This window comes from Oryctolagus cuniculus, chromosome 7 (assembly GCF_964237555.1).
Source record: "Oryctolagus cuniculus chromosome 7, mOryCun1.1, whole genome shotgun sequence".
NCBI classification, from domain to species: Eukaryota; Metazoa; Chordata; class Mammalia; order Lagomorpha; family Leporidae; genus Oryctolagus; species Oryctolagus cuniculus.
The window spans coordinates 129,117,635-129,144,147 of record NC_091438.1 but is presented as its reverse complement, the minus strand read 5'-3'; the positions used below and the strand labels follow the sequence as shown (position 1 = coordinate 129,144,147).

Genomic DNA, 26,513 nt, shown 5'->3' with positions numbered 1-26,513 from the left:
GATGCAGGGGCCCGGGGGACTCGAGCCATTTTCCACTGCTTTCCAGGCGCATTAGCAGAGAGCTGGATCAGAAGTGGAGCAGCCGGGACTTGAACCAGCACCCATATGGGATGTTGGCATTGCAGGCTGCAGCTTAACCCACTATGCTACAGCACCAACCCTTTATTTTACTTCTTAACCACTTAGTATCTTTATTTATTTATAACTTTCATATTTCTAGACTGCAGGTTTTAGATAGTTGAGTTTGTGGACAGCTGCTTGTAATTCTGGCCCCACAGATGTAGGTAGGCCCGCATGGGTGTGGTCTCAGTGGCTGGAGGTGAGACTGGGTACTCGGAGGGTAGATGGCGAGGGGTCCCCTAAGCCAAAGTGCTTTGAGTTTCCTGAGGACTGACAGCAGCAGAGCTAATGAGAGCCGACCTTGTGCCAAACCTGTTACATGCCCAGCTGTTTACTGTCCTGACGCAGACACCCCGGAAAGGAGGAGCTGGTGTCCTCGTCAGGAACTTGCCCAGGGCCACAGAGTCAGCAGTTGGGGGTGGCAGGGTTCAAGTTCAGGCTCATGCTCTTCACTGCCAGCTCAGGCTGCCCCAGTGGGCAGCGGAAAGCCACTGAGGAGTTTAAAGCTGAGTGCACCCAGATCAGACTCGAGCAGGGAGTGTGAACCGAGAGAGGGCAAGGCGGTGTCAGGGTGCCCGGTGTCTGTCACGGTGGCCCCAGGAGAGTCGGTGTCCTGTCCTGAGGCAGCAGGAGTGGGAAGCATGGAGTGGACCTAGCTGCCCTGCTGGCGGCTGCCGTGGCAGCCCGTGGCTAATGTCTCCACCCGCAGGCCTCTCAGGCAGAATTGTGCAAGGGGGGCTGGGAGGCCTCACTGCAGAGCCTGGGGGGAAGGCGCTGTCTTCTTAGTTCCCCGCCTTGGCCCCCGCTGTTGTGCTGTTGCGCTGTTGTTTCTGACAAGGGCACAACAGGTTGCATCAGCAGGAGACTGGCGGCTGCACACAGAGCAGCTGTGTCCGGACTTGACTGAGGCAGGGACATTCCTGGAAGAGGAGGGATTCCAAGGCATGCAGCCCACAGCTGGCCCTGAGGGAAGGTGTGAGCAGGCCAGGCCAGCGGCACTGTGTGGCAGTCGGGGAAGTGAGACGGGACAGGTCTTGGGCCAGAGGTGGACACCTGCGGGCACTGGCCTCATGCACTGCAGGCCCGTGCGCGGGTGGCGGGCCTGGCAGTGTCACCCAGCAGCAAGCAGGCTTCCAGTGTCCACTGCCGCCTGCAGGAACCACAGGGAAAGGCTGACTTCTGCCATTCGGGGGCCTGGCTGTGTGCAGGCTGACACCAGCCACGCCCTCAGCTTCATGCTCTTGGCTTCTGCGACACTTGCTCATGGTACTTGTGGAGCTGTGGCCGTGGGCCTCAGTTTCCCCACTCCAGAGCTTCTGCAGCAGCCCGGAAAGCATCCTGTGTGCGTGCCTGGGTGCGTCTTTCTAAGGAGAGGAAGCAGGTGGAGGCGTTGTCCGTACTTGCTGTTTTCATGGCTGGGGAAACACAGAAATGCCCAAAGCCCATCTCGGCCTGACTGTTCCTCCTTCCCGATGTGCCCAAGGAAGCCCCACACCAGGACAGTGGCGGGCAGGGAGGAATGAAGGGAGGGCTTGGATCGTGGCCATGCTGGTTCGCACTGCTCTCCCCCGGGGCTCCCTGGGACTGGAGACCTAAGCACAGGAGCCCTTTGCTACGGGGCCCTCACTTCACTGCCAGCACCCAGCACACACGAAGCAGAGCCAGAGAAGGAGCCTGCCTCCACTTACCCACTGCTGCACAGAAGCAGGAAGTCAGGGAAAGCTGTGTGTGTGTGTGTGTGTGTGTGTGTGTGTGTGAGAGAGAGAGAGAGAGATGGCTTCTCACCCCTTACTGGCCCATGTGACACACTCTAAGCTGCCCACTTAGTCATTTCTCCTCCAGGGAAGGATTAGGAGGTGGGGGAGAGGCAGTGGTTTTCTCTGCCTCCCTGCTGACGATTCTCCGATTCCGCGAGGGGTCTGAGATAAGCTCCTTGCAGTAGGCCAGGGCCTCCTGTCTTGGGAGGAAGCAGATGCCTGTTAGCTGTGTGTACCCTGCTGAGTCCCCTCCCCACTCCCACCTCTGTGAAATGGGGTGAGGGGTACCAAGTGGCCCTAACTCACCTTGGAGGGCCCGGGGGAGGTCTCGCTTACCTTTGACCCCAGCACCCAGACTTCCTGGGGTCAGAACAGCACTGGTGACATAAATGTTGTGGCAAGACGAACACCCGCCGAGGGGGCCGGACATTCAGGTTTGAATCTGCCCAGCTACTTGCAGGCTGTGTGGCTTTGAACATCTGCTTTATTTGTCCTTGCGAAGTGGCTGAATGTTGAAGAGACGTAAATAATGTCTACGCAAACCAGCCTCAAGGCACATGCAGCCCAGCCGTGCCCCTTCCTGGCCCTCCATGTCCCTCCTGAGCAGCCCCTGCACTTTCTTCCCTCTCTTCCAGCGTGTGTGGGGCAGGCACAGGCAGGAACCGTCAGTGGGAAGCTGCTGGGGCCTCCTTGCTCCAGAGAAGGGCTGGGGCTGTGCTTGGCACAACCTGGCGCCCGCCGCTGCCAAAGCCCACATCTGGCCCACCCAGCACAGCGGGTCCTGGCTGCCTGAGGCCTTCACCACTTCTTTCCCTGCCATTCCTACCTTTACCCACCACACCCACACTCCTCTCCTGGACGTGCAGGAGCAAGGGGAAATGGAGTCTGCTCACGCAGTGTGACCGGGGCTGAGACCCAGAAGGGCCCCTTGTATGAGCTGACCCTTGAGGACAGATGGACTTTTCCAGGGACAGAGAGGTTGTCACAGTGATGGGAGAGACGAGGAGGGGGCTGCAGAGGGTCTGACCAATGGAGAGCCATTTACTGTCACTGAGGCTGTTGGGGATCTTGGGCAGGTGTTATGTCTCCCTGTTTTTTAAGATTTTATTTGGGGGCTGGTGTTGTGGTATAGTGGATAAAGCCGCCGCCTGCGACGCTAGCATCCCATATAGGTGCCAGTTCAAGACCCAGCTGTTCCACTTCTGATCCAGCACCCTGCTAATGGCCTGGGAAAACAACGGAAGAGGACCCAAGTGCGTAGGCCTCTGCACCCATGTGGGAGACCCAGCAGAAGCTCCTGGCTCCTGGCTTCCATCTGGCCCAGCCCTGGCTGTTGCAGCCATTTGGAGAGTGAACCAGCAGATGGAAGATCTCTCTCTGTCTCTCCCTCTCTGTAACTTTGCCTTTCAAATCAATAAGCTAAACTAAGTTTTATTTATTTGAAGGGCAGAGTTAAAGACAGAGAGGTTTCACCTGCTGGTTCACTCCCCAAATGGCTGCAACAGCCAGGGCTGGGCCAGGCTGAAGCCAGGCACCTGGAACTCCATCTGCATCTCCCACATGGGTGTAGGTGCCCAAAGACTTGGGCCACGTTCTGCTGCTTTCCCAGGCCATTAGCAGGGAGCTGTATCAGAAGCATAGCAGTGAGACCAGAACCAGCACCTGTATTGGATGCTATAGCATCACAGGTGGCTGCTTAGCTCCCTGTGCCACAACACCTGTCCTGCCATTTTTCCTTTAGTGAGCACTTGCTTCCCTGCTGGGCTGGGCCCTGGGTAGCAGAAATGAATCCTAAGTGAGCCCCTGCCCCATAGGACAGAGGGTTGCAGCACACTGCTATGTGCACTCAGCCTGCGTTATCTCATTTAGTGTTCACACCAATCCATAAAGTAAAGGCCCACCATAGCCTTTCTTGGTCCATAAGGAGATGGTATGTTCCTTGCCCAGGGTCTCCACAGTGAGTGACCAGAGCTTAAGTTGAATCCCAGTTCTAGTCCCAGCTGCTCCTCTTCCAGTCCATCTCTCTGCTGTGGCCCGGGAGGGCAGTGGAGGATGGCCCAAGTGCTTGGGCCCTGCACCCGCATGGGAGACCAGGAGGAAGTGCCTGGCTCCTGGCTTCGGATCGGCGCAGCGCTGGCTGTGGTGGCCATTTGGGAGGTGAACCAATGCAAGGAAGACCTTTCTGTCTCTCTCACTGTCTAAAACTCTACCTGTCAAATAAATTAAAAAAAAAATTTTTTTTTAATGTTTTTAAAAAAAAAGTTGAATCCCAGGACCAAGGATCTCACCTTTGTATTTTATCCCCTTTCAAGGGTGGGAGATCAGTTCTGTCTAGGAATGTGGGGTCCAGAGAGACAGGGGCAGAAGCAGCTGCTAGGTAGGGTGTTAGAGGCAGGCGGCATCAGCGGAAGCCTGGAGGCCTGAATTAGCAAGTGGGGACTTCACATGGGCTGCCACTGAAACCTACGAGTCAGACAGACGGGGCTTGCTGGCCCCCAAGCTCTGATCTGCTGTGGGCGGTGGTGGTGGGTGATCTGTTGGTACTCAGCCATCTTGGTTAGGGAGGCAGAGGCAGCCCCTTCGAGGCACTCATTCCACACCTGCTGAGTCAATGGATGGAAGCCACAAACTTACTGAGTGTGTTCCAGTCACTCTTTGGGTGTTGAGCCAGGTGCTCTAAATCCATAAATTGTAATGTAACATTTTAAAAATTATTTTATTTATTTGAAAGACAGAGGACAAGCAGAGAGAGAGAGAGAGATCCTGCATCCTCTGTCTCACTCCCCAAATGGCCACAACAGCCATGGCTGGGCCAGGCCAAAGCCAGGATCCAGGAGCCTCATCCAGGTCTCCCATGTAAGTGCAGGGGCCCAAGGCTTTTAGCAGAGAGCTGGATCAGAAGTGAAGCAGCCAGGACTTGAACTGGCACCCACATGGGATGTCAGTGTCACAGGCAGTGGCTTTACTACTGGCTGTGCCACAGTGCTGGCCCCATAGTGTACATTTTTCATGAACTTTTTGAGGACCCTTTGTATGCATGGATTTCCTTTTCTTTAATAGTTTTTTTTTAAAGATTGCTTTATTTTGCAAGTTGGAGTTCTTTTCAAAAGAGAGAGAACCCAAGAAAAAGAGATCTTCCATCTGCTGTTTCACTCCCCAGATGGCCTCTGTGGCCAAGGCTTAGCCAGGCCAGTTCCAGGAGCTTTTTTTCACCAAAATATCTTAATTCCATTTTCAATTAACTTTTTAAAGATTTATTTATTTATTATTTGAAAGATTGTCAGAGATAGAGGGAGAGATAGAGAGCAAGAAAGGTCTTCTGTCAGCTGGTTCACTCCCCAAAGGGCTGCAGCAGCCACGGCTGCACCAAGCTGGAGCCAGGGGCCAGAGCCTCCATCTGGGTCTCTCATGTGGCTGTTGGCAGGGACCCAAGCACTTGGGCCATAATCTGCTGTCGTTCCAGGCAAATTAGCAGGGAACTGTATCAGAAGCAGAGCAGGGGCCGGTGCTGTGGCGTAGCAGGTAAAGCTGCTGCCTGTAGTGCCAGTATCCCACATGGGCACTGGTTCGAGCCCCGGCTGCTCCACTTCTGATCCAGATCTCTGCTGTGGCTTGGGAAAGCAGTAGAAGATGGCCCAAGTCCTTTGGCCCCTGCACCCACTTTAGAGACCTGGAAGAAGCTATTGGCTCCTGGCTTCGGATCAGCGCAGCTCCAGCCATTGCAGCCATCTGGGGAGTAAACCAATGGATGGAAGACCTCTCTCTCGCTCTCTGCCTCTGCCTCTCTGGAATTCTGCCTTTCAAATAAATCAATAAATCTTTAAAAAAAAAAAAAGTATAATCTTCATGAAGGAAAGAACTGTTTAAAAAAAGAGAGAGAGAGAGCAGCTGGGACTTGAACTGGCACTCCAATATGGGATGATGACTTTTCAAGCAGTGGCTTAACCCGCTGTGCCACGATCCCAGCCCACCGTGGGAGCTTCTTGAAGTCCTCTATGGAATCAAAAGAACCAGAGGATCAGTAGGCACTGGAGAGGTGGAGGAAGAGGAGGAAAATCCAGAGTTCATCTCCAGGCTTTCAGTTCGGAAGTGGACAGGAGCTGACTGGGGGCACTAGCAATGATCTAGATGGCTGCCAACAGAAGACTGTCACATGAATTATGGGACATCCGTGTGGCAGAATTCTGACATACTGATGTTTCATGTGTCATGTAACCAAACCTCTGTTGTAAACTTTTGGATTTTTTATGTGTTTTTTTTTCACTTTTATAAATAAGAATATGATAAAGAGCTTTTTTTAAAAAAGATTTATTTAGTTATTTTAAAGTCAGAGTTACACGGAGAGAAGAGAGGCAGAGAGAGAGAGAGAAATCTTCCATCCACTGATTCATACCCCAAATGACCGCAATGGCCAGAGCTGGGCCCATCCAAAGCCAGGGGCTTTTTTCCAGTTCTCCCACGTGGGTGCAGGGGCCCAAGGACTTGGGCCATCTTCTACTCCCTTCCCAGGCTACAGCAGAGAGCTGGATCAGAGGTGGAGGAGCCGGGACTCAAACCAGCGCCCATATGGGATTTGGGCACTGCAGGCGGCAGCTTTGCTCACTGTGCCACTGAAGAACTTTTTATAAAAGTCTTTACCACTCTGATTACTTTCAGAAAGGAAACTTTGGAGGCATAAGGTGTAAACAGCTTTGAAGCTTTTAATACACACTGTCAGATCTCTTTTTAGAATGTCTAGACCAAATTTTGCTCCTATAGCAGTGTATACACAAACACACCCACATGCGTATTTTAGTGGATTAAAAGATAATATCTTACTATTTTAAATTTATGTTTATTTGAAAGGCAAACAGATATTCCATCCACTGGTTCCCTCCCAAATGCCTGCGATGGCTGGAAATGGGCCAGGCCAAAGCCAGGAGCTAAGGAGCTCAAGGCAGCGGGGACCCAAGTGCTTGAGCCATCATCTGCTGCCCTCCAGGACGCACATTAGCAGGAGGCTGGTGTAAGAACAGAGCCGGGACTCGAACCCAGGCATTCAGATACAGCTGTCATCCGAAGCCGCATCTTAACAGCTGCACTCAGTGCCGCCCCCACTTCCTTAAGTCATGTTTTTGTATCTCTCCATAAAGGATTATATAGTTTTGTTCCTGTAGATCTCACATATCTCTCTAAGTTGATTGCTTAGAAATTCTTTGTTTTTTGGTGTGGTTGTAAATGGGACTTCTCTTGTGTTGTTTCAGGTATACTACATTGTTGTATATGTGCCAAGTTCAATTGATTCTTTTTAAGTTTTCTGGACAAATAACAACCCCACTGGAAGTAACACTGTGGTTAGGGCCCACGGCTTGGTGATGCCTGAGGGGTGGGGCTGCGGCTTTGCTACAGCGCCGGCTCAGGAGCCTAGTGGTATCTGTGGGAAATGGGAGGAAGGGATTCATCCCCAAGTTTGGGGTCTCCCTGCAGAGGGCAGTAGAAGGCCCAGGGCAAGGTGCTGAGGGAGCTAGCGATAGAGAGTAGTCCAAGTGATTGCCTTCAGGTCCTGGCCAGGAAGGGCTTACGTACTGAACAGCAGACCAGAGAGTCGTTCCTGTGCTGTATGCGAGGAAGCCCTGGCCCTGGAATGGACATGGGCGTCAGGTTTCAGGGCCGGTGCCTCTCCAGCATGGCGCCACATTCTCCAAGGGCAGAACGATCCCATTTTAGAGTTAGAGAAACCCAGAGAGCTTGTCCCCCAGCTGTAGTCTCCAGCAGACCAAGTGTGTGTGTGTGGCTGTGCCGTGCCATCCTGGCTCACACCCTCGCTGTGTTTTTCAGGCTCACTTAGACCAGTTGACTGAGAGGCAGCAGAGGGCCCGGAGTGAGCCAGCAGAGGAGATAGGAGAGGGGGCAAGTCCCTGGTGGGCCCTGAGCTGCTGCGGGGTGGGCGGTGGTGGGACAGCAGGACCCCCAAGTCTTCCTGTTGGCCCAAGAGCCCCTCAGGCCAGAGCAGCAGCACTCCGGACAGTGTCCCCTGCCCTGCAGCACCCTTTGTGTCTTCCATGTCACATCCCGTGTCCCCACCACAGGCCCCAGTGCCCCGTGGACACCTCATGCCCCTCACCTCATTCTTTGAGTATTTGCCCCAATACACCTTGGACCCTGCCACCCACCCAGTCCCCTCTCCAGCTGTGTGCCCAGCTCATGCCCTCTTGTGCCGGGTCCACAGAGTGCATCGGACGGCTTCTGGAAGTCTGTGGCCACCCGGGTGCCCAAGGAGCCCCCCGAGATTCGCATCCTCAACCCGTATTTCATCCAGGAGGCCGCCTTCACCCTCATCGGGCTGCCCTTCAACAACGGCCTCATGGGCCGGGGGGTGAGTCCCGGGCTCCCGCGAGAGGGAACAGGAGAGCTGGCTGGCGGTGTCTTGGGGAGGGAGAAGGGCCTGGGGCGGCCACGTGGGCGGAGAGCTCAGGCCTTGGGAAGGGCACGTGGCCCCAGGGGCCCAGCTGAGGGCTCAGCCCTCCCGCAGCTGCTGTCTCACGCCTGCTCTCCTCTCTTCGTCCAGAACATCCCGACCCTTGGCAGCGTGGCAGTGACCATGGCGCTACACGGCTGTGATGAGGTGGCCGTCGCTGGCTTTGGCTATGACATGAGCAACCCCAACGCACCCCTGCACTACTACGAGACCGTGCGCATGGCCGCCATCAAAGAGGTTCGGGGCTGGGCATGGGGGGCGGGTCCTGGGCATGGCCAGGGGAGGGGGCTGCAGGCACAGAGGCCGGAACGTGCCCTGCAGAGCTTCCCAGCGAGGCTTGACCCACCCTCAACTAAGTGGGTTCCAGGCAGGTCCATCCCGCACACAGGCCTCTGGCCACTGGCACCCTACGTGCCCATCTCCCTAGCCCTTCCCCCACCCAGCGCTGAACCTGGCATCCCCTTCCTCAGCCTCTGCCCTGGACTTTTACCCCATGCCTCTCCCCCCACCACCACTGCCATTCTCCTCCTCACTGCGCTCCCAGCCACCATACCCGAGTGTGGGCACCAACCCAGGGTCACCCTCAACCTGCAGGTCCTGCCTTCCCCAGAGGACCTCCCTGCCCCTCACCCGACCCTGAAGGAGCACAGCCTCTCGGACCCCCGAAGGGCCCTGGGGCCTCCTCCACCTTCCCCTGGTCACACAGGTGGCCTCTGTGCAATGCTCCCAGCTCCTGCATCTCCCTGCACAGTGCAGATCCCAGCTGGGAAATCAGAGCCCTCTTCCACACCTTGGTGCCTGCCACCGCGCCCACCAGCCTGAGGCTGGAAGCCTCTGCTCCTCCGCCCCGTGTTGGTGACTGAGGCCGTTGGTGGAAGCAGTCCATCTGTGCAAACCCCCAGTGCTCATAAACCCAGGCTGTGGTCTCGGCTGGCTCCTTCCTGCTCCCTGTCTCTCTGCCTGCCCCACACTGCCCTGGGCCAGAGCCTTCCACTCCACCTGCTTCCGCCCCACCCACAATGCAGGCCCCTGTGTGCTCTGCTTGCCTTTGCCCCTCCACAGCCTGGCTCCCCTGACTTGTCACCACTGCCTCCAAGGTCCCCAGTGACCTGCCTCACAGCTGCAAATGCAGTGGACGGGTCCCTGAACTCCTCCCGCCCAGATGTCTCGGGTTGGCCTGTGCACCCTCCCCTCTCAGTCTCTCGCAGTGTCCACGCTCCCCTTTGGGAAGCAGCAGCAGCAGCAGCCGAGGCTCCACCCCAGCCTACCTGCCCTGCTTACCGGCACCTTCCCCGAGAGACTGGCATCCCACCCAAGGCCTCCATTATCATCCACCCTGAACTGAGCTTTTTGGTTTGGTCTTGGTCTATGCGGCCTGCTCTCACAATGCCGCAGACGACAGAAACTCACGTCCCACAGCCCCAAAGGCTGGGAAATGCAAGACCAAGGTGCCGGCACGTAGGGTGCCTGGTTCGTAGACAGCCATCTGCTGGCTGCGGCTGCTCCACCAAGACAGACGAAGGTCGGGGAGCCCTCTGCAGTCCCCCCTGGGAGGGCGCTAATCCCGCCCACTGAGGGCTCTGCCTTTGGGAGTTAAGCTTCGGTGGCTGAGTTCCGGGTGGACATGGACGTTCTTCCAGTAGTGGGTTTGCCAGCATCTTCTTGCTTCTTTGTCCCCTGCCAGCACCCACTCCAAACTGCTCCCACAGCTTATCTCTGCCTCCTGGTTTCTATTTTATCTTCTCTGACTTATTCCTTCTGGATTTGTAATTTCTATTAGTTTATTGGAAAGAGCTCTTTCATCTGCGGGTTCACACCACACGCCCACCCCTCTCACATACTCCTTTCATGTGAATTCTGTATAAAAGCTTTAGGTGAGGACAGGTGTGTGGTGCAGCATTGAAGTCACCACTGGGATGCCCACATCTCACATGGGCGTGCCTTGTTTGAGTCCCAGCCGCTCTGCTTCTGATCCGGCTTCCTGCTGGTCACATCCTGGGAGGCAGCAAGCGTGACTCAAGTACTTGAGTCCCTGCCACCCACTTGGGAAACCTGGATAGAGTCCAGGCTCCTGCCTTCAACCTGACCCAGCCCCAGCTGTTGCACACATGTGGGGAGTGAACCAGTGAATGGAAGATCTCTATCCATCTGTCTCTCTGCCCTTCAAATAAAACAAAAATAAATAAATAATTGTAAAGGAAAAATATTTAAGTAGAAGTTTTAGGCAGAATGTGAAAGCTAGGGAGTCAGTGCTATGGCATAAGCAGGTAAAGCCACCACCTGCAGTGCCATCATCCCATACGGGTGCAGGTTCTGGTCCTGGCTGCTCCACTTCTGATCCAGCTCTCTGCTATAGCCTGGGATAGCAGTAGAAGATGGCCCAAGTCCTTGGGCCCCTGCACCCACATGGGAGACCCTGAAGAAGCTCCTGGCTCCTGGCTTCAGATCAGCTCAGCTCTGGCTGTTGCAACCAATTGGGGAGTGAACCAGCGGATGGAAGACCTCTCTCTCTCTGCCTCTCTGTAACTCTGCCTTCCAAATAAATAAATAAATTTTTAAACAAAAAAGAAAGAGCTGGAAATACAGGCATAGCAGGATCATAAAGAGCTTTGTATGCTGCTGTAGGGAGTTTGGACTTGATGCTGAAGGCACAGGCAGGCCTGGGGGAGTTTTGGACTGCAGATAGCATGGAGTAGGGCCAGTGGGGCTGCACGGTGAAGAGGAGGGGGTTATGACAGGAACAAAAACGAGTTGGGAGGCAGCAGTCAAAGCAAGAGGGTAATTCCTGAACCAGACCCTTGGCCGTGGTGATGAGAAGACAGGCAAGAAGCAGGACATTAGACGCCAGGGAAGAACTGGAAGGGCACCAGCTGCCCCACGCTGTCTCTGACACTGCCCCTTTCCTCCCACCTGTCACATCTCTGGTTTCACCATCACGACAACCTTGTGGCTCTGGGGCTCACATACCTACTGCGTCATCCCACACACACAGCTCTGCAGAGCACATAGGTTCTGAAGTCAAGCGGCCTGGGTCTGGGTGCTCAGGTCAGAGCCTGGCTCCCGACCTTGCCTTCCTTATCTGTGATGGGGACAAGAACAGCACCCACCTCCTGGAGTTTGGGGGAGATGGGACATAATAATGAGTTTAGAAAAAAAAAAAAAAGAGAGAAAAAGGCTCTGGCACATAGGAAGCACTCATAGATGATAGCCCCACCTGTCTCTGTTAGTCACTGAGCCCCTGGATGACATTCACTGCAAATGCTGCTGCCTGGGTTTAGAATCTCTGCTCAGGGAACCACTGAGGGCCCTGGCCTCCCACTGCCTCACCTTGTTCATCTCCCCAGGCCCAGCAGGAGTGTGGGGGGTGTGGGGACTGAAGGCTGGGCATGAGGAGGAAATGGCACAGGAACTCAAAGAAAATAGGAGCAGAGAAGAATCAGGAAGGTGCAGCATCATGGAGACCAAAGGAGCAGCACTTTGAGAAGGGAGTGTCCCCAGCACAGAAGCCGGTGGCCACAGCCTCCGAGAATGGGGAGCGGCAGGCAGGGCCCTTGCAGACAAGGACGCCTGGGAGAGAAGGGGGCAGGGAGGCAGGGCAGCAGCTGGAGGGTGAAGGGGGCTGGGACAGGAGTCTGGCCTGGGAACGGAGGTGTGAGTTGTGAGCACAGCCGTTCGTTCAGACCCAGGGAGGGCGCTCCTGGGACTGCCCAGAGAGAGGGCAGAGAGGAAGGAGGCAGAAGGGCAGTGTTGACAGCTGGGCGAGGGGCAGCCCTCCTGAAGGCAGGGGCTATGCAGGGAGACTGTGGAGCCAGCGTACTAGAACCCTGCCCCAGCCCATAGCCAGAGCTCCCGGAGATGAAACCCTGTCTGCCTGGAGGGGGAGTTAGGAAAAGAGCAGGAGAGCCACCCCCCAGGGCTGACCACCAGTGTAGAGGACAACATAATTCCCAGGTGCCCGTCACCCTCTCTCCGCAGTTACCAACACACGGTCAACACAGCCCCCATGTTCCTCCTCTCCTGCTCCCCACGCCACCGGTGTCTTGGAAGTAGGTCTCAGCCACGATCTCGTTCCAGTCACAAATACTTCACGAAGTTTCTCTAACAGACAAGGACTATACGTTTTATCACATCTTTAATGGTAATTCCTTAACATCATCAAACACCCAGTCATCTGCTGAGCGTTCGTTAGTGCAGCTGGGTGGAACAGGTTCTTGTCTTTGTGCAGGAAAGGATTCAGACGTGAGACAGCAAGCAGTGGTAAGCAAGGCAGCATCCGTCGGAACGGATGGGACAGAATCCGAGAGTGCCCAGTCACTCCTGCTTGGGAAGGCGAGGTTACACGGTCAATGGAGAGAAAACACCTGCAGGCCAGGCGGGCGGCGCAGGAACGGGCTGAGCGCTGAGCACGCGGTCTGCATTCAGCCTGGGGCTCATAAGGGCACAGGGTCCAGTCCTTCCCCTCCCCCTCCTCCTGGACAGAAGGTTTGCTGGGTGTGAATTGGGTGAAATTCCTCCCAAGGTTTCACTGCTCAGTGCTGTCAGCCTGGGGGCCCACCTGAAGTGCCCTGTGGAAGAGGAGCTTCCCTTGGGAAGGTTTCATTGCCCAGTGTTATCAGGCCAGGTAACCCATTGGGTGCTGAGGAGAGGACCCCTGGGGAGCTTTCTTTGGGGGGAAGGCTGAGACCACCTGTGAAGTTATCGGGGTACAGGCAGGACTTCGTAGTGTGAAGCACTGGGCTGCTTCCAAGGGGAGCTGCTGCAGATGCTTTTGTTCCATACACACAGGCTCATTTCTGACTTCCTGCCTCAAACTTACTTTTTTTTTCTTTTTTTTTTTTTGACAGGCAGAGTGGACAGTGAGAGAGAGAGAGACAGAGAGAAAGGTCTTCCTTCTGTTGGTTCAGCCCCCAATGGCCAGCGCACTGCGCTGATCCGAAGCCAGGAGCCAGGTGCTTCTCCTGGTCTCCCATGCGGGTGCAGGGCCCAAGGACTTGGGCCATCCTCCACTGCACTCCCTGGCCACAGCAGAGAGCTGGCCTGGAAGAGGAGCAACTGGGACAGAATCCAGTGCCCCAACCGGGACTAGAACCTGGGGTACTGGTGCCGCAGGCGGAGGATTAGCCTAGTGAGCCGCAGCGCTGTTTTTTTGTTGTTGTTGTTGTTGTTGTTTTTTGACAGGCAAAGTTAGAGAGAGAGAAAGGTCTTCTTTCCACTGGTTCACCCCCCAAATGGCCACTATGGCCAGTGTGCTGCGCCCATTTGAAGCTAGGAGCCAGGTGCTTCCTCCTGGTCTCCCATGCGGGTGCAGGGACCCAAGCACTTGGGCCATCCTTCACTGCCTTCCTGGGCCACAGCAGAGAGCTGGACTGGAAGAGGAGCAACCAGGACAGAATCTGGCGCCCCAACCAGGACTAGCACCCGGGGTGCCGGCGCCGCTCAGCCAAGTGAGCCGCGGTGCCGGCCCTGCCTGACACTTCGAACCCTCAGTGACTCCTGGCAGGTGCATTGGGTTCCTTCTCCCTCAGGGGAGAGGTGACGGTGTGGGCTAAGTGAATCGTGGCCCTGCCATTCCTCCCAGCCTGCTTCCTTTCCAATAACATTTAGTTTCATTCAACAGATACTTCCTGAGCACCTACTCTGTGCCCAACAATCCCTGCCCTCAAAGAAAGATGGTGAGCCAGAGGCCTGAGTCGTCACAAACCAGGGGTGAATCACCCCAGGTCTGCACCAGACAGAAGGCAGAGCCGCAGGTGTGCAGAGAGCGTGGAGAGGCAGGCGGCAGAGTTCAAGGAAGAAACGGCCACTGCCTGAGTGGGGGCCTGGGGGCGCTACGACTGAGCATGTGGTCAGCACAGGACATTGAAGGGGCTGTTCACAGCAGAGGAATTTTGCATATGAGTGCCTGACATCCGGATTTGGAAAGGTCTAGAAGGTTGGAGAGGGTTGACTGGGTCAGAATAAGGGGTGGGCAAGCCAGTAAATGTGACTGTGAACACAGTTACCGTGGCTCAACCCAACAAATGCAGCAGGGAGGCCGGCGGGGGCCACGCCAGCAGGGCCCGACATTCATTCCTTCATTCGTTCAGCGGAGGAGCCTTTTCCATTATCTGGGAGTCCTCAGAGCTTCCTGGTGAGAGGACTGGGGATGCGAAGCAGGTGCAGCTCCAGCACGCCATATCAGAGCGCTTGTTCAAGTTCTGTCTGCTGCACTTCCATCCAGCTCCCTGATGGTCCAAGTGCTTGGGCCTCCTGAACCCATGTGGGAGACCTAGATGGAGTTACAGGCTCCTGGCTTCGGCCTGGCCCAGCTCTGGCCACTGCAGCCATTTGGGATGTAAACCAGTGGATGGAAGATCTCCCTCTCTCTCTGTCTCCTTGTCACTCTGCCCTTCTAATAAATAAACACATCTTTAAAAAGAAAGAACCCTGTCCTAGACCAGGAAAGCCCTGGAAGGTAGCCTCTTCCTTGTAATTCCCGTACTGTCAATAAGACTGGCCTCAGCAGTTTTAAAATCTACAACACAGTGTTATTAATGGTTGTCAAACATTCTCACTACACAAAATACATATGTGAGGTGATGGCTGTATTAAACAGCTTGATTTAATTATTCCACACTGTATGCATACATTGCACTCCATCAGTACATACAATTATTACTTGCCTATGAAAAAGAAAAATGTTGACCGAGGATCCGCCTCTTCTTCTCGGGCCCCTGGCTCTTGATCTGGGAAGCAGGATTTCGTTAGCTGCCCAGGCCAGGAGAGCTGATGAGATCTGTGTCAGGCCAGAAAAGGGCTCAGCCCCTGTGCCGCAGGGTGCACAGGACTCACCCTGCCCTCCGGGGACCAGACCAGGGCTGGAGTCAGAAGGCGCAGGGTCCTTCCTCCAAGACTTGGGAGAGGTCAGGAGAGGTGGTTCTGCTGGGCTAAGGAGCCAGCTACGAGGTTAGTTTCTCCAAATCTTAGAAGAAGGAAAAGCGGCAAGCAGCAGGGGCAGAGTAGGGGGCCTCGAGATCTCGCAGGCCCCACTGACTGTGAGCGTCTGCCCCCGATCCCCCATTTCCGTGGTCAGCACCAGTGGGTAATGACTGGAAGAGGCCACCGAAGTCCCCGGGTGGCCCACCTGACCGCTTCTCCGTCTTCCCTTCCAGTCCTGGACGCACAATATCCAGCGAGAGAAGGAGTTCCTACGGAAGCTGGTGAGAGCGCATGTCATCACGGACCTAAGCAGCGGCATCTGATGTGGCCACCGAGGCCAGACCCTACCAGGAACAAGCAGCAGCGGCCGCCACCGGCACAGGAGACTTCAGACCCAGCAACGGACAGTGCCAAGAGCCCCGGGGTGCAGAGGCCTTGGCGGGGCAGCCTCTGAGGCCAGCACTCAGCCTCCCTGCCAGCCTGGGTCCTTGAAGCCAGAGGCCAGGAGGCCACTGGCTGTGCCCAGCAGGCCCAGCATGCAGGAGGTGGGACATTGGGCAGCAGGGCTGCTGCCAGAATCGTTTCTCCAATCAGTGTTTGGTGTATTATCATTTTTGTGAATTTGGGTGGGGGGAGGGGAGGGATAATTTATTTTTAAATAAGGTTGGAGATGTCAAATACAGTCCACTCTCTGTGCAAAAAGAGGCCCCTCCCCCAAGAGGGCCCCTCAGGCAGTGGTACCAGTAAGCCCCCTCCTGTAAGGGAGGAGTGCCATGACCGGCCTGTACCCTGCGGCAGGCCACGGGGCGGTGGGCAGGATCTCATGCCAGGGCCCTCCAGCTCATGGCACTCTGGCCTTTATTGGCCAGTGGGAGGGGAAACGCTAGAGCCATCCCTTGGGAGCCACCAGGGCAGCCCCCGGGCTGGAGCAAAGAATCTTGAAGTGCAGTAGGCGAGGCCCCTCCCAGCCTTTGGGGGATGGCTGCCCACCCCCAGCTGCGCTGATCCACAGGACGGGGCCCTGGGCCCGGGCTGACCGGCTTGTGAAACGTCTGGGTTCAGCAATGAGACAGCCACGTTGTCCAGTTCTGCCTTAGCCCGGACCAGAGGGAAGCGAGGCACAAGGCTCTTCCCAGGCTGTGGCAGCCCAGGCAGCCCTCGTGGAAGCAATAAAGCTCTTCCCTGATGCTGGCCTCCTCCTGCTTTCTCTGATTCCCTGAAAACAGGAACCCGAGGACTCAGCACTGCGCTAACCCCAAGGGCCTTCTCTTCAGCCCACAGGCCTGCCCGGGTCAGCTACAGGACCTGGGTGGCCTCCTGGAGGCCTCTGTGCCCCATAGTCCTGTATTCCCTGCCTTAAGAGAGACTGACCAGAGGCACCATGCACACCCCGGAGCTCCCAGTACCTCCTGGCGGAGCCAGGGCTTTGACGCCCACAGCCCTAGGACGCAGCCTGTGGGTCTCCACAGCCGCGGCTCTGCAAACACAGAAGGGGCCCCCCACCCCCTGCACAGAGGCCCCCAGACCTTCCCCTCCCTTGCCGCAGTACCCAGCTATGCTCTAGAAAGGGCACCCCCTCTCCCCTCTGCCCCCTCCTGCATGGAACAGAACAGGAAGGCACACAGCCCAGCTCTAGGCATCCCTGGGAAGTGTCACACCTTACCCCCTTAGAGCCCAAGAATCTGATCCCTCCCTTCCTCACCCCTCTTCTCCCACCCCCAGCCCTGGTCAGGCCAAAGACTGTACATCTTACACCTGCCCTTGAGAACATGGCGTGAGCTTCCTGCCAGACACTCCTGCCCTGGCAGCAAGCGGGACAGCTGGCGCCTGCACCTCTCTCCTGCCTACCCCACCCAAGGGGTCCAGGCAGCTCCAGGCACTCCCACTGGTGAGCCCTAAGGACAGGGGGTCCTGGCTACACCTAGGACCAGCAGCTTCCACACCCTGTGACTGCCAGCTGAGGGGGTCGGGGCCCAGCCACGCACACACGCCTCCACCTCCTGGGGTGGCACGCCCCAGAGATGCTCCTGCCCCTCTCCCAGGGGGCCCCAGCTCCCAAGATACACCCTCTGCACCCAGACACCAGGGCCAAAAGCACACCTTTGGTCCCTGCAGTTCAGGGTGTACTCTGGATGCAGCCCGTGCAGCCCTAGGCTGAAGGGAGTCCCAGGGAAGCCGGTGGCCGCTGGCTGTGGGAGGTGGGAGGAGGCGACAGAGCAAGCGGCTCACCCTGGGGGCCGCGCGGAGCCGGGCCTCCCATCACTGCCAGCAGTTTCCTGCCATCAGACCTCTCGTCCTGCCCCCATCCGCACGAAGCTGCTCTCATCACAGCTGCAGTTCTGAGCCCTGGCCAAACCTCAGAATCACCTGTGCAGATTTGGACCACCGCAAGATTCTGACTGAGTTCTGTGGTGGCCGGGTGCGGGTAGTTTGGGAAAGTCATAGCCAGGGTCCAGCTGGTCCCCACACGTTCCCCTGGCCCTCACATCCGCTCCCACAGCTCCTAGTTGTTTCCAAATCGCCATTGCCAGCCCACCTCTCCACTTTGCACCAGGCTACAAATTCACCTGCAACCCAGCATTCCAACCCTGAACTCTTGAGCCAGGGGGCCCCAGCTCCCAGGATGCACCCCTTTCGCCCAAACACCAGGGCCAAAAGCACACCTTAGGCCTCCGTCCTCTGCCCCCTGCAGTTCAGGCTCTAATGAGTTTTTTCTGCAGCCAGTGCAGCCCCAGGCTCTGCCCACAGCCCCAGCCGCCTCCCAACAGTGGCTACACCCGCTCCTCTGTCTCCAAGCCAGCCTCCCACTACAGCCAGAACCACCCCTCAGAACGCACCGTTCAGCTCAAAACCCTTCCGGGGCCCCGGGACCACGGCCAACCTCGGCACACTGTTTCCCCGCCCCCACCCCACCTGCGGGACGGCCACAGTTAAGTCTGAAATGCTACCCTCCGGCTCCTGCTTCAAGCCTCAGCTCAAATGTTCCTCCTCTGCGACTCTCCCCTTCTCCGGCCCGGGGCACCCACTTCCACAGCTCCGCCCTCGGTGCGCAGGGATGGTGGGTTTGCATGTGGGTCCCTCCTCCAGTTCCCCGGGCAGCTCGAGAGGTGAGCGGCGAGGCGACCCGAGCTGAGTTGGGGCCCTGAGGGCCGAATGCCGGGCCGCGTCGGGTGCAGCGGCGGGGCCGAGAGCGGGACCCGCCGTTCTACGAGTCCCAGCGGGCGGCGGCCGAGGCAGGGACCGGCCCGGCCCTCCCTCCCCACCCTCCCCCTCCCGCCCGCCCTCGGCCAGCCTCCCGGCTCTCTACTTCGCGTGTCTACCAACTCTGAACTCCCAGTTTCCGCGCCTCGCCGCCGCCCCGCGCTCTCCATTCTGCATCCGGGGTCCTTGCCCAGGGCCCACCCCCAACCTCGGGGCTCCTAGCTGAGCCCCAGGAGGACCGGAGCCGGCGGGTGGAGTGGCCAGGTGAGCCCTGCAAGGTGGGGCGGGGCGGGGGCGCTCCGGGCCCCACCCAGGGATCCGGTGACGCCGGGGCTGGAATTTGACACCGGACGGCGGCGGGCAGGAGGCTGCTGAGGGATGGAGTTGGGCTCGGCCCCCAGACACGGCCCGCGGGCTCCGCCAGCAGCAGGTCCCTCGGGCCCCAGCCCTCGCTGCGACTCGGGCTCGGAGCCCCACACCCGAGGTAAGGCGGCCGCTCATCCCAGCCCTGGACGGACGATCCCCTGGGCTGAGGGCAGTGGGCCAGACGGTCTCCCTTCCCCTCCTGGGCCCCCAGTGCAGCTCTCTGGCCCACCCTGCCCCTCCAGTCGCCTGTGGGTCTGTGCTGGCCCTGCTGGCCTGCTGTAATGTGAGGCCCCCGCTGCCGCTGCAGGCCACAGACCGGCTGCCAAGGCCACACTTCGGGCTAGAAGAGGTGCTGCCAGGTGCACAGCCCTGGGCATGAGCCTTTTGAGCTGCGGGGGAAAGCCCAGCGCTGGTCCTTGGAACGGTGCCTAGGAGGACACGGCGCCGACCCCTGTGGTGAGTAGCTGGCCGGGGGAAGGGGGCCAGGCCAGGGCTGGAGGACCTACTGGCCGCAGACCTCCAGGAGGGTAGGTAGGTAGGGCCTGAGCTGCCCGTAGGGATGTGCTCCTGGGCTCCCCCTAGCGCAGAGGGCACTTGGGGCCGCCTCCCCTGGCCTTTTTCTTCCATCTGTGGGAAGTCATCTGCCTCTTCTGGGGGTCTCTGCATCCAGTAAGCCAGCAGGGGCACACTGGCCTTAGAGAGCCATACTGGGGAGGCCTGAGGACAAGTGTGCCACCAGTGTGTATGAAGGGGCGGGGCAGATGGTGACAGTTGGGACCCAGCTAATGAGGGTCAGGAAGTCTCTGGCGGGCTGGGGAGGCTGGCTGGGATAAGGATGACTCCAGGGCACAACTAGGATCAAAGTGAGGCTGCCAGGCCCCCCCCCCACCAAGGCCAAGCGGGGGTCAGACAGGGACCAGCTCTCAGGGTGGCAGAGTTCTCAGAGACCAGGCTGGTGTGGGGGCCTAGCTGGCCCTCCTGGGCTGAGGGTATGGAAAGGCCCACCACCCCCACGTGGACGTCTGCAGGCTTAGCAGACTCTGCCCCCTGGTGGCCACAGGAGGCCCCGGCTCAGGCCCCAAGTTTTCAGAAGGCCCATCTGTGAGCCCTCACCATCTGCTGGCTCCTGAAGGACACCTGTGGTTCGAAGACAGGACTCCAGGAGCTGTGGGGCCAGAACAGAGAGCCAGAGCAGCAAGGGGCAGCAGCACAGGCTGAGGTCTGGGCCTCACTGTCATCATTGTCGGGGTGCCCCGCACGTGCCCTTGTTCTCCCGGCCTCAGCTTCCTCCCCTGCAGCCCTCAGCCCTCCGTGGGAGCCGGGGTCCCCAGCAGCAGAGCAACCTCAGCCCTGCAGCACAGGGCAGGAAGCCTTTGGGGAGAGAGGACCTCCACCCCACCCCAGCGGTTCGGGTCCTGCTCCGTGACCTTAGACGATCTCGGGGCCTTGTCTGCGCCTCTGGAAGAGGAACTAAACCATTGACCTCCGCGCTGTGAGGGGACAGTTGCCCGCACCTAGCACTCTCAAGCCGGCTCTCAGGGCAGCCACCTCCCCTCCTGGGCCGGGTACAGCTCTCCCAGCCCCTTGACCCTCACCAAGAAAGACAGGTTGGGGGATGACCCCCTTCCACCACTCCCCAAACCATTCATTCATCTCTCAACTTGCAAGCTGCCCCGAGGAGAGGGTCGGGGAGCAGGTCCACACACGCTGATGGGAGCTCCTGGTGTTGTTGGAGATGGAACTCGGACTCGGAGGCTCTTCGGCGCTGTTCCCCTGCCTCGTGCCTAGGCGGCAGGTGAGTGCCTCTCCGGGACCCCCACCGTATTGATCAGGCAGGGACCAGGACTTGGCCTGGCCAGGGGTCTGATGTGAGAGGGGAAACGGCCAGGAGGGAGGGACCAGGAGTAGGAGAGAAGGAGCAGGCTCCCTCCGCATGGTCAGTGCCCTGCCCTGTGCTCCCGAAGTCAGGAATCCCATCATGCTCGCCCCGTGCTCGCCCGTCCCGCGCCCACCAGGCTGCCCTCTTTCTCCCCGCGCAGCCTGCCCTGTGGCCCACCCTGGCCGCTCTGGCCCTGCTGAGCAGCGTCTCCGAGGCCTCTCTCGGCCCCGCCCCCCGCGAAAGTCCCGCGCCGGTCCTGGCGCCCCCCACCGGCCACCTGCCGGGTAGGTGAGAGGGCGAGGGGGCGGGGCAGGGGGTGACTGGCCTGGGACGCCGCGCGTGACTCCGTCTCCTTCCAGGGGGCCGCACTGCCAGTCCGTGCGGAGGAAGAGCCCGGCGGCCGCAGCCCCCGCAGCCCGCGCCGCCGCCGCCCGCGCCGCCGCCGCCGCCGCCGCCACCCGCGCCTCCCCGTGGGGGCCGCGCGGCGCGCGCGGAAGCCCGGGGGAGCCGCGCGCAGGCCGCGGGCTCGAAGGGCTGCCGGCTGCGCTCGCAGCTGGTGCCGGTGCGCGCGCTGGGCTTGGGCCACAGCTCGGACGAGCTGGTGCGCTTCCGCTTCTGCAGCGGCTCGTGCCGCCGCGCGCGCTCCCCGCACGACCTCAGCCTGGCCAGCCTACTGGGCGCCGGGGCCCTGCGACCGCCGCCCGGCTCCCGGCCCGTCAGCCAGCCCTGCTGCCGGCCCACGCGCTACGAGGCCGTCTCCTTCATGGACGTGAACAGCACCTGGAGGACTGTGGACCGCCTCTCCGCCACCGCCTGCGGCTGCCTGGGCTGAGAGCGCCCCCGCCCGGCCCCGCCCCCCGGGGCTTGTGCGCTGGACCCGGCCCGCGCCTCTCGCTGCCTAGGACCCGCCAGCTGGGGACTTGGGCCACAGAGCCGAGGCCCCAACCTGCCCTGGAGAGATGGAGAGACAGCGGATCAGGGCCATCACCCTACCGATCCCAGCCCTACAGACACCCGAGACCTCAGCTGTGCAGACCTGAGGGTCCACTTCTCAGACTCGCCCTGGCCAGGCCACGGACTGGGAGCCCTCGCCTGCAGAGCCCAACCCCGCGCCCGCGGGCCGCCGGGATTTGGAGCAGACACATTGGGGTTGCCGCCGGTGGCTGTGCTGGAGCTGCCCTTGTGCTCACTTGTGGGACCTGGGCCCGTATTTATTACTTCTAAGTTATTTATTTACCTCTGTGGTTTGTCAGATCCTTTCCCGGGCCGCGGGGAGTGGGGAGTGGGTAGAATGGCTGAGTGGAAGTCTGGGCCGGACCCTCCCACTGATATGCTGCGGGCCTATCTGGTCCCTGCCTCCACTCCACACCCCCCAACCGCACCCCCGCCAGCCCCTCTGGCACTGGAGGCATGGAGCACAGGCAGAATGGGTGGCACTGGCACCGTCACTGGCCCCGTCCCACCCCCTGCTCAGTCCCCAGCATTTGCCTGTGGGGAACAGAACTCAGAGCCTCCTGTGGAGACAGCCCTATTCCAGCGGCCTCTGGCATCTTCCAGGGCCCTGCGTGGAGGGTGAGGTGGCAGAGGACCACACACTGCCGTGCCCCTCTGCCACTGCTCAGTGTCCCACCATCCAGGGCACTGTCGTCTGGAAGGCACCCTGACAGGTGCACACACTGCCCGCATTTGTAGGTGGTGCCCTAAGTGGGGCTCACTACCCTCCTTTCGTGGAGCAGCCCAGAGCAAGAACACCCGAAAAGAGGCTAAGGGTGGGGAAGAGGGGGCCATGGGAAGCTGGTTACAAGAGAGTGAGGCACAGCTTCACTGGGGTAAGAAGGCAAGAAGCGGCCAAGAGCCCCAGGGACCTGCATTTGGGGCTATGACCAAGGCTATCCACTTATTCCTTCAACAAGTGAATGATTTTCCAGCTTTGGCTCCTGATTCCAGCTTCCTGCCAATGCAGACCCTAGGAGGCAATGGTGACAGTCCAAGTAACTGGATTCCTGCCACCCATCCAGGGGTCCTGGCTTGTGTTTCCAGCTCGTGGCTTCAGCCTTAGGCCCTTGTGGGCATTTGGGGAGTGAGCCAGCAGATGTGAGAACCCTCTGTCTCCCTCTCAACTAAATATAAATTTTTAAAAATTTTTTTAAAAATTTGAGCCAGGAGAGACAGACAGTAAATAAGCAATTACATAAATCATTAAATTTAATTTGGTAAATGATTTGAACAGGAACAGGAAGTTAAGAGCTCAGTGTAGTTGACTGAGCTTTCCTGCACATCCTTTTGGGCCAGGTCCTGTGCGTTTGTCAGGGTGGGGGTGGGGCCTGTGTGAATTTTCTTTGGAAAACAGGTAGGGGTGTGTATCCAGGAAGGACGCTGTTAGAACTGTGGTCCATCCGGAAGGGCTGCAGGAGGCAGTGCGGTATGCTGGCCTGGAGGGAGGAGGGTGCTCTGGGCCCGGGAGATGGAGAACTGTCAGCCCAGAGACAGTAGCTGCAGCCAGGGGAGGGTGAGAGCACCCCCAGAGAGCTGGGGTCGTGGGGGGCGGGGGTCCCTCTGGTATGTAACACTGTTTCAGAAACTCCTCCCCAGGTGCAGGTGCCCGGGTCACCCAGGCTGGAGCGAGGAGCGGGCAAGGGCTCGCTTGGGGCTGGGCCTGTGCTGAGTCAGGGAGGAGGAAGGGGTCTGCTCTAACACGTTCACTGGCCCACTCCCAGGTGCTCCCCAGACTTGGGTGCTTTTGTTCCCCCAAAGCCCTTCTTGTCCCCTGTCTACAAGCTGCTTGAGGACCCTCAGTTTCTGCAGCCCCCGCCCCAAAGGCAATGGCACCAGTGCAGTGTGCAGAGGGCTTGTTGGGGGTGCGGGAGGACAGTCCATCAGTTCCATGGTCACTGGGATCAGAGAGCCCCCTGCTGGAGAGACTGCGAAGCGCAACCTAGTCCCCAAAGCCTGCAGGCCCTGCCGCACAGACACCCCTGCTCTGAAGGCCACTTGAAAGACTGACGCGTCTTTGACAATGTCCGAAGTCAGAGGTCCAGGTTGGGAGCCAGGCCAAAGGGGCTGGCTCTTGACATTCCTTGAGGGAGCAGGGCAGGTCCCCAACGTGAGCCCAGCATCTCACAAAAGTCCCACATGGAGAAGTCGCTTCTCCAAGAACACCTTTTCACAAAAGCTAGTCTCACCTGAGGCCCAGAGCAATCCCAGTGCCCCTTCTAAAGGCAGATCTGATAAAGCTGCCCCCACCCCCAAGGAGACAGACTGCGGAACTGCACCTGTCTCCGCAGCGCAGTGGAAGGAAGCAGTCACGTGACTGCTCGAGACTGCCCGCTGTTGTGTCTGGGGCCGTGGGGAGCTCTGGTATCTCCATTTCTGAATCTGGTCTTTGTCTCACATCTGCAAAACTACACTGCCCCCTTGAGTGGTCTTCCCAGGATGAAGGCATGCTCTCCTGCAGAGGGATATCGAGCACTGCTCCTTTGCAAGACAGAAAAATTACAGGCAGCTTTGAAACAGCTTTTTGGGTTCCAGGGAGCCCCTAAAACTTGCCTCTAGATTGGTTTTAGCCAGGAAGCATGCCTTCAGGTTCCATGGGTTCCCCTGCCCACAGCTGACTGAGCCGGTAGGCGCCGTGACTAAGGACTTTCCTCCTTGCTTGCCCAGGGATTGCCATCCTTTCCCAGGCAAGGCATCTGCAGGACACGTGTGTGTAACTGAGTCACTGGGTCTTATCTTGAAAAGGAGAGGTTAGGGGGAGGGAGGTCTGAGAAAACATTCAGGAGACTTTGTGCCCGGGGACCAAGCTTTCTCGTCCATAGGGTCTCAACCTCTCTGGGGGTCGTGGAGTCCTCCGAGACTCTGAGGAGACTTACGGACCCTCTTCCCCTAAAAATGCTGAAAACTCAGTGATTTCTAAATCTGACAAAGATATTTAGGGGAGTCCACAGAGTTTCTGAGGCTCATTTGGAGGCCCCAAAGGAACGAAGCCTTATTCTCAATACTATGTGAATGTTGTCCGCAGCCTGATCGGTTCTCCACTTGTACTCACGAGCCCGTAGCAGGGCTCTGTCTCAGTAATTACAAACTTCCTCATTTTTTTTACAGATTTATTTATTTATTATTTGAAAGGCAGAGTTACAGAGAGGCAGAGAGAGAGAGAGAGAGAGAGTGAGAGCGAGAGCGAGGTCTGCTATCTGCTGGTTCACTCCCCAGATGGCCACAACAGCTGGAGCTGTGCTGATCTGAAGCCAGGAGCCAGGAGCTTCTTCCAGGTCTCCCATACAGGTGCAGGGGCCCAAAAACTTGGGCCATCTTCCACTGCTTTCCCAGGCCATAGCAGAAAGCTGGATCAGAAGTGGAGCAGCCGGGACTTGAACCAGCACCCATATTGGATGTCGCCACTGCAAGTGGTGGCTTTACTCTCTACGCCACAGTGCCAGCCCCCTCATGAGATCTCCTCATTCTTCAGGCTTTAAAAAACATATATACTAGCCGGTGCCGCGGCTCACTAGACTAATCCTTCGCCTTGAGGCACCGGAACACCGGGTTCTAGTCCCGGTCGGGGCGGCGGATTCTGTCCCAGTTGCCCCTCTTCCAGGCCAGCTCTCTGCTGTGGCCCAGGAGTGCAGTGGAGGATGGCCCAAGTGCTTGGGCCCTGCACCCCATGGGAGACCAGGATAAGTACCTGGCTCCTGCCATCAGATCAGCACGGTGCACCGGCCACAGCGCGCCGGCCGCGGTGGCCGTTGGAGGGTGAACCAACAGCAAAGGAAGACCTTTCTCTCTCTCTCTCTCTCTCTCACTGTCCACTCTGCCTGTCAAAAAGTAACAAAAAACCAAAAAAAAAAAAACATATATACTAACTTTCCCCCTTTATTTATGCTTACTCAAATATTCCCTAATCATAACAAAGAAGATACTGTGATCACCATGCATAAGGATATTTCAAAAGGGTTGGGGATGGGCGTGGGCACTTGGCCTAGCATTTAAGACACCCGTATCCCACATTGGAGCACATGGATTTGAGTCCTAGCTCTTATTCCTAATTCCAGCTTCTGGCTGATACAGACCCTGGGAGGCAATGGTGATGGCTCAGGTAACTGGGTTTCTGCCACCATGTGGGAGACCTGGACTGTGTGTGTTGCTGGCTCCCAGCTTCGGTCCTAGCCAGGGGGCTGTTGTGAACATTTAGGGAGTGGATGGGTTCTCTCTCTCTCTCTCTCTCTCTGTGTGTGTGTGTGTTGTGAACATTTAGGGAGTGGATGGGTTCTCTCTCTCTCTCTCTCTCTCTCTGTGTGTGTGTGTTTCCCAAATAAATTTTGTAAAATCGAAAAAAAAAAAAAAGCCCATGGAAATGGACTTTTAAAGGGTAAGTTTATTCTGATGCAAACAGTTTGGAAGTCCTGACACAGTGCTGTCATAGTGTCATAGTACGCATTGTCATGAACTTTCTGAAGCGTCCTCCGGTATCCGTTTCCACTACTTCTCAGTGAGAGAGTTCTCGCGGAGACAGCCAGCACGCTCAGTGTCAGCAAACCCGAAGACCACATCTCCAGCTCCAGTTCTTAGAACTCCCAGAAGTCCACGTTGAAAACCCATCCTGCCTCGACTCTCTTAGTCCCAGACTCTCCTGCCTGTCCTCGCGCTGCCCCGGCTGCTTGTTCCCAGAGTGCTTTCGGGTGCCTCTTCCTCCCTGGGGCTCTGTCTGAGCGCCGTTAGCCCTGTCTCTCCCAGTTACCTCCTCCCTGCTGCCCGTGCCCACGTGTGCTCTCTAGCCTTAACGCTTCTGAGGCCCGAGTCCAGCGCTGTCTGTGTGGCT

At 57.9% G+C, this 26,513-nt stretch overlaps 2 protein-coding genes across 13 annotated transcripts in view; both read left to right on the top strand.

The window, feature by feature from the left end:
* The window catches only part of ST3GAL3 (ST3 beta-galactoside alpha-2,3-sialyltransferase 3), a 230,221-nt gene extending 213,783 nt beyond the window's left edge, over positions 1-16,438 (top strand). For 4 of the 12 annotated variants that reach the window (XM_051856568.2, XM_051856567.2, XM_002715162.5 and 1 more), the window contains 3 exons: positions 8,086-8,232; positions 8,425-8,571; positions 15,486-16,438. In XM_051856568.2, the coding sequence (XP_051712528.1) occupies positions 8,086-8,232; positions 8,425-8,571; positions 15,486-15,575 (384 nt within the window). In that variant the 3' untranslated portion in view covers positions 15,576-16,438. Of the gene's footprint in view, positions 1-8,085; positions 8,233-8,424; positions 8,572-10,690; positions 11,662-13,951; positions 14,085-15,485 lie in introns of those variants that run through there. The other 8 variants (XM_070078617.1, XM_070078618.1, XM_070078616.1 and 5 more) reach the window with 3 other exon arrangements.
* Positions 16,439-16,576: 138 nt separating this feature from the next.
* On the top strand, positions 16,577-21,939 carry ARTN (artemin). Its single transcript, XM_051856564.2, has 5 exons — positions 16,577-18,937; positions 19,127-19,275; positions 20,488-20,614; positions 20,859-20,982; positions 21,058-21,939. The coding sequence occupies exons 3-5, from the start codon at positions 20,555-20,557 to the stop codon at positions 21,528-21,530; spliced, it is 657 nt and encodes a 218-aa protein (XP_051712524.1). The 5' UTR covers positions 16,577-18,937; positions 19,127-19,275; positions 20,488-20,554; the 3' UTR covers positions 21,531-21,939.
* Positions 21,940-26,513: the final 4,574 nt, after the last annotated feature.

Bases quoted from the DNA above. Each gene is read 5' to 3' on its own strand.
- ARTN (XM_051856564.2), top strand. From the start codon at position 20,555: ATGGAACTCGGACTCGGAGGCTCTTCGGCGCTGTTCCCCTGCCTCGTG. The intron at 20,615-20,858 runs GTGAGTGCCTCT...CTCCCCGCGCAG, and splicing joins GCCTCGTGCCTAGGCGGCAG to CCTGCCCTGTGGCCCACCCT. The intron at 20,983-21,057 runs GTAGGTGAGAGG...GTCTCCTTCCAG, and splicing joins CCCCACCGGCCACCTGCCGG to GGGGCCGCACTGCCAGTCCG.